Source organism: Herpailurus yagouaroundi, unplaced genomic scaffold (assembly GCF_014898765.1).
Source record: "Herpailurus yagouaroundi ecotype Mexico unplaced genomic scaffold, PumYag 186, whole genome shotgun sequence".
In the NCBI taxonomy this organism is placed as follows: Eukaryota; Metazoa; Chordata; class Mammalia; order Carnivora; family Felidae; genus Herpailurus; species Herpailurus yagouaroundi.
The window spans coordinates 17,524,946-17,531,912 of record NW_024412417.1 but is presented as its reverse complement, the minus strand read 5'-3'; the positions used below and the strand labels follow the sequence as shown (position 1 = coordinate 17,531,912).

The 6,967-nt window shown below is 36.8% G+C and overlaps 1 protein-coding gene across 1 annotated transcript in view; it reads left to right on the top strand.

Moving 5' to 3' along the window:
• Positions 1-6,401, top strand: part of ABRA (actin binding Rho activating protein) — a 14,631-nt gene extending 8,230 nt beyond the window's left edge. Inside the window, exon 2 of the mRNA XM_040494247.1 lies at positions 4,668-6,401. Coding sequence (XP_040350181.1) covers positions 4,668-5,145 — 478 coding nt within the window. The 3' untranslated portion in view covers positions 5,146-6,401. The remainder of the gene's footprint in view (positions 1-4,667) is intronic.
• The last annotated feature ends 566 nt before the right edge of the window (positions 6,402-6,967 follow it).

Below are 6,967 nucleotides of genomic sequence, written 5' to 3'. Positions count from 1 at the left end.
AAAGTGTAAGGTTTGGGTACAACTATATTGAAGGGTTTTATTAGAAATTTCTGCTATCGACCCCAATTCTAGAGCGTGGAACCCTGTCTATGGATGCTGAGGACAGTTGTCAATTTGCAAGAAGAATCACAGGCCGGGCTCTCAAATCTGATTGCTGACAGAAAGAGATAAATGTGACCCCGTGAATGCATGCTTCCCTTAGTCAAACTGGCTACACTTCCTGTGGAGAGGAGTAAGCGAATCAATGCACAGAGGAGCAAATTCTTGGCAACACTTTCCCGGGAAGTCGGAAAGGAATTATTTGCTTTCCTGACAGAGAAATGTTGCTGTGCTAAGAGGAGAGATGCCCCCTCGGCTGCAGTAGAGTCACACTCTGCAGTGGGGCAAGGAGAGCAGATCTCCGCTTCCTTCAGGCAGATCCAAGACTTAGACCAGAAAACTTCACCTCCAAGCCCAGCGGCGTTTTGAAGCATCATTTGGTGATGCAGGTGAAGGCCACCTACCAGATTGTTTCTAGTCAGTGAACTTGGTTAAGTTTGAAATATGCCTTTCAAGACTTTTATTCCCCATGGGGTTTATTCATATTTAATAACTTACCCATATAATTATTACTCCAGAATGATAAAACCTATGATACAGTTGGTTCCTATATTCTCATTATATTGCTGAATATCCCATTCACAGAAGAAAGGAACCCTCGAACTGATGTCATTTTTAAAGCTGACAGATAAATAAATTTCAGAATTTATTTCAGTGAAAGAATGTACACTTTCCAATGAGAATGCTTAGAATGTCTAGTAGAATTAGTTACTTTTGCACATAATAGGACCAGGGAAATACTTGTTGATTGTAAGAAACTTTGTTTACTAAGAATGAAACTAAGAAGGCAAGTTTAAATATTACTATCCTAAATATGGGTGTGATGTCAGTCTTTGAATATTGCTTTGCTTTCTATAAATTTATACTAGATTGTACTTCTGACACTCAATCTAAACTATTATTCTCATTGTTACTTGAAAACAAAAACAGGATAAGCAAGTATATTGTTTCTTATGTTCATTGACCAAGAGGATATTCAAGGTATAACATTTTCTAATCCTGATTTGAACATGATACTTTCAGGCTTTTTTAAAATTGGAAATACGGGGGCGCCTGGGTGGCGCAGTCGGTTAAGCGTCTGACTTCAGCCAGGTCACGATCTCGCGGTCCGTGAGTTCGAGCCCCGTGTCAGGCTCTGGGCTGATGGCTCAGAGCCTGGAGCCTGTTTCCGATTCTGTGTCTCCCTCTCTCTCTGCCCCTCCCCCGTTCATGCTCTGTCTCTCTCTGTCCCCCCAAAAATAAACGTTGAAAAAAAATAAAACTTTTAAAATTGGAAATACAATAACAATACAGAACGTTTATAAGACAAAGACAATTAAGGTTAAGGTACCTCATTAAGGTATATTTTCTCTTAGGACTTCATCTTTTATAACCTGCCTATTTTCTAATTCTTCCTTAATGGACCAATTTCTTTGCTTTCCTTCTGTTCTATTATTGGGAATTACAATTTGACAATGTAACAAATGGGCATTAAGAATTAGGAGGTGCTTTTTTAGAAGATAAATGCTTCACTTCCTCAGAGATTTATTACCTTACCAACATCAACCCTATCCCTAAAGACACAGAGTTGAAAATTAGAGGGGAAAAAAACCCACATCAAGGAATCAGAGACTCATATAACACACAGTTTGAACAAGTTAGCTTTGGATGCCAATTTGAGTATTTTCCTTTTTTTCCCTTTCTTTAAATTACAAAATCAACATGACACCAACATGAAAGATAATTTTTTTAAAAAATGAAAAAAAACCTGGATCTGAATACTAACAGTTATTTTCAATTATGCACATGCTAATGATATCTTCATCTTGATGTGTACACATTTAACATAGTTAGAATTTTACCATATACTCAAATTTGTATTAGTCTCATTATTTTCATGAATATCTTTCAGTGATTATTTATTGTCTTTTTTTTTTCATTATTGAATATCCAGTGAGTACCTAAAACAATATCTGACACACACCAGGTGTCATAGCTACTTTAATAAAGGATGCCGAAGTGCCCAAAAGCACCTGACAGGGAAGATGTACAGGAGTCCCCTCCTTACGTGTGGGGGATACATTCTAAGACCTCTAGTGGATACTGAAAACTGCAGAAAGTACTTATATACACTATGTTTTTTTTCCCTATACGTACATATCTATGATAAAGCTTAATTTACAAAATTAAGCACAGTAAAAACATTAACCACAATAGAACAATTCTAACCATGTAGTATAATAAAAGTTATGTGAATGTGGTCTCTCTCTCAAAATATCTTCCTGTTCCGTATTCACTCTTTTGTGACTACATGAGATGACAAAATGAGGTGAATGATGGCACCGTGATGTAGTGTTAGGCTACTGCTAACCTTCCGATGACTCATTAGAAGGAAGCTCCTGTGCTCCCAGACTGGGGTTGCCCGCGGGTAACTGAAACCATGAATAAGGGGTGGACTACTGTATTACATTTTCTTATATAGGACAGAAGTACAGTTGATGCTTGAGAAACATTTGTGTGAGTTAACAAATGATGCTACTCTTTTCACTTTCTTCTGAGACGTATCAAGTCTCTTCTCTAGCAGGATGACCCAGTCTGAAATCAGGTGTGAGCTTTGGTTATATATGTTAGGACGGCTTTGGGCTTGTTATTGAAGACTATGCCTGTCATGGATTGCCGTGGTTCTAAGGGGAGGTTCTAATGTTTGCTCTCATTTGATAACAAGATCCAGCAGTCCACACTCTGAATAGGGATAGTCTATGGAGAGGCAGGTGATGGTGAGGACCAGGGGGCTGAGGGAAATCCATTCCATTTCAGTGTGGTATAATTCCTAGCACTTTTCCACACATATGTGATTTTTAAAAATTGCAATAATTGTGTATACAGTTTTTGTGTGCTTTTTCCTGATTAACTTTGTTATATACTTTGTGTATACTGTTTTTATGTGCTTTTGCCAGATTAACTTTGTCATATACTTTTGTCCACACGGCTATAAAGAATAACAGTGTTATACGTATCAGCATATCCCTAGTTTTGGCTCTGTTTTAATAAAGAAACTGAATGCAGCAAACATAGTTTTGAACACACAAAGCATGGGAATTAGTGAAAGTTTGCCATCTAGTGGTTGTTATTCCTCTCTTGAAAACTATGCTGCTAGAAGTAACCTGTGTCTCCCTACCCACATCTGGGAGTTTCCTGCACTGGGATAACCAGATTTCAGGAAGTGAGTGAGATTGGACAGTGAGGAATACTCACATCTGACCTGTAGCTGGGTTTTGAAGAGAGAGTTGTGAGAGCTTGGATAGGAGGGGCCACTTAGCTCAGGCCTGTGGTTCATGCCAGCAACTTCAGTGAGGCTCTACAGCACCAATCCCCATGCTTCCAGACATGAGGGCACTTGGGGAGAGAAGGAAGGGCGGGTCACTCGTGACAATGAGGAATACAAATCTCTGACTTTTAGACAGTCCGAGAGTTTCCTTGTGAAGACAAAGAGTCCTAGGAGAAAAGAGTCTAGGAGACTGGAGATACAGAAAAGACAGAGACATCCTTTAAAGATAAACTACCTATTTTAAAATTGGGCCTGCACCTTCACGATACTACTGGTCTACGCTTTCCAATGCTGTTTTTTAATAACAAGAAAGTGCATTCCAAATTGCAAGGAAAAGACACACACATCTGAAACATAAATCATCTACTTATTAGACACTGTACCCCCCATGATGAGTACCATCACTGCACGGTGGGAAGGATATTGACTTTAGACTCAGACAGTTGGTATTTGAATACTGCCTTTGCCACTGGTTTAGGGCAGTGTTTCACAGTAGTGACACACAGACCTGGTTCAAATCCCAGCACTATCACTTAATAGTTTTGTGTCTTTAAGCAAGTTACTTAACCCCTCTGACCTCAGTTTCCTCATCTGTGAAGAGAGATTAGTAGTACCAATCTCCTAGAATGATCATAGGAATGTTAATAAAAAGTGTTTGGAAGAATGCCAGCATCAAGTATTCAATAAATGTTACAATTGCTACCTATTGTCTTCTACCTATACAACTTGATATTCCAAAATTCGTGGCACATCATTGATACTAGAATACACTTTCCTAAAAATCCATATATGAACATATATACATAAGTAAGTAGTACAATACATGTGTGCTATATGTATAATAATCCTTGTTTTGGGAAAATAACTGGTTCCTGAATTCCTATACAAAGTGGTTCCTCTTAATATATTCATATGATTCCAGTTCTAAAATGTCTAACATGCAACGTTAAGACACACATATTTACATTATATTTGTGTAAGGAAGCTTTTTCCTTGAAATAGAGTTTAATACTTTTTATGGTATACCAAAATAAGAACAATGGTGGTTGTCAACTATCCTTGAAAAAAAAAAAATAAAGAACAAAGGTGTGACCGTTCTAATTTTTCTTCATTTCTAATTTTTTGTACTGTGATTATATTTTGTTTATAGTGAAAAAATTAGACTTACGTTAAGATGCGTATGGGTAGGAAGTACAAAGAGAAAACAACACTTGGATGTTAAATATCAGTGTCTTGATCCTTCACCCTCTCTACCTTTTAGGGCAAATAGATTTACAGAGAAACTCAGCTGCAAGGCCCAGCGGAAATACAGCCAAGTGGACAACCTGAAAGGGAGATGGCAACAATGGGCTGACGAACACATACAGACACAGAAGCTCAATCCTTTCAGTGAGGAATTTGATTACGAGCTGGCCATGTCCACCCGCCTGCACAAGGGAGATGAAGGCTATGGCCATCCCAAGGAGGGAACCAAAACTGCAGAAAGGGCCAAGCGAGCTGAGGAGCACATCTACCGAGAGATCATGGACATGTGCTTCATCATCCGCACGATGGCCCAGCACAGACGAGATGGCAAGATTCAGGTTACTTTTGGAGACCTCTTTGACAGATATGTTCGTATTTCAGATAAAGTAGTGGGCATTCTTATGCGTGCCAGGAAGCATGGACTGGTTGACTTCGAAGGAGAGATGTTATGGCAAGGCCGAGATGACCATGTTGTGATTACTCTACTCCAGTGAACCTTCAACAACAAAAGCCAGACTTGACCCACTGTTGTCTTAATGCTAAATGTAATGTAATAAGAATTAAAATGCAAACTGCTCTGTAATAACCTAGTAAATATTAAACAATTTTTACATAAGTGACTATCTGGCACTCTATTTCTGAGGTAGTTTGAAGATCTTGAGGAAGCATACACAAAGCATTTCAGAAAGCACACAGTGTTATTAGTATACAATAATAGCATAAGCATTTGAAATTCTACTTACCCTTTAGGCAAAAATATTTGGCTATTAATTGCAGAAATTATTATAGATCTTTAAATAATTACTATGTCTAAGAAAAACTCTAACTTTAGGTAAATATTAGCAGAACATATTAAGATGTATCTTTTTGGGGGGAAAGAATTACATTAAGTTTAGCCAAACTAAAATTTTTCTAAGAAGCTTGATTTTGTACTACTACTTCTATCAAAGCATCACTTATAAAATAAACACGTAGGTAAAAAGTATCCAAAGAAGATGCTGAAATTGCTGAAATTTCTCTGTGAGCTTGGAATTTTAAAGATTGCCAATAGGAATTAATCATCCTTCTGTACGAATTGCACAAACCACATAAAAACAAACATGACTGGTGGTTTTAGAGCTAAAGGAGAAGCTGGTATGTTCACCTTCACTGGGAAAGTATAGTGCAAGTGAGAGATTCAGAATTGCTTGTCTTTGTAGGACTTCTTGGAGAAGTTTTTTTCTCAAAACCTTGACGAGTCACGCTTCTTACATGTATGTCAATATACAACGAAGTAGGCATACAGAAAATTCTACAATGGAGTGGAATGTTCAGTGTAGGAGAATCTGATAGAATCATTGCTTGGTAAATTAGAAACAGATCTGAGCCATTTTAATTTTCTTTATGCTCTACAAACTTTATGAAATATCTAAAAGTCGTAAAATGGCAATATTAGTTTTGCCAAAGTTTAGTTTGGCAATATTAGTTTGCCAATGAAAAAAATCTGTTTGATATGACAGAGAAATTTAGTGGGCATTAATCGGCTATTTATTTATTTTTCTCAGATTTACTGTGTCTTAGAAAATTCTAAAAACAATAAAATGTGAGGTTTTAATTCTTACCAAATACAATGAAAGTTAGTAAATATTACGGTACTTTTGTGTTAAATACAGAATTTAACGTCAAATTATGATACCTCAAAATAGTAGACACTTGAACTGTTAGATAATAGGTTTAATATAAAGTATGGATTAAACTACTATAGGAATTATCTTTGTTTTCATGTGTGATTCTCTTTCAAACTGAAAGTTGCAATATCTTCTTAAAGAAGGATGTACATTTTTGTTTCCATAATAGATTGTTAAATTACAAACTAATGACCAAAATTTCCAAGTAGAATCTCATATAAGATGTACACTTCTATCATGGTGAAACCTATGTCAACGTTTGAAGTCATGCGCAAGAATAAAAGATATTTTCTGTTGTTTATATATTACTATTTTAATATATGTTATAATGTTACATTCCACAATACCACTTTCTTGTGTTTGAAATACAACCAAATTGTAGAGTACAATTGGTTACTTCTAGCATCAGTAGAATTTTTCGACCAAGGCTTCAAAAGAATTTCCTCATATTCAACTCTGGACAGTAACAGTTTATGCAGGCACTGATGCAGATTATTCAAACTTCAGTATATTTGAATTTGAAGATGGAGTTAGAAAGTCTTCTCAGTGAGCCTATGTGAACACTCCGCTGAATAAGGTGTGGCTGTGAAATGAGAAAGCTAGTTTCCTTAAAGGAAAAATGCCTGCTATGCAACAGGTTTTCATCCTA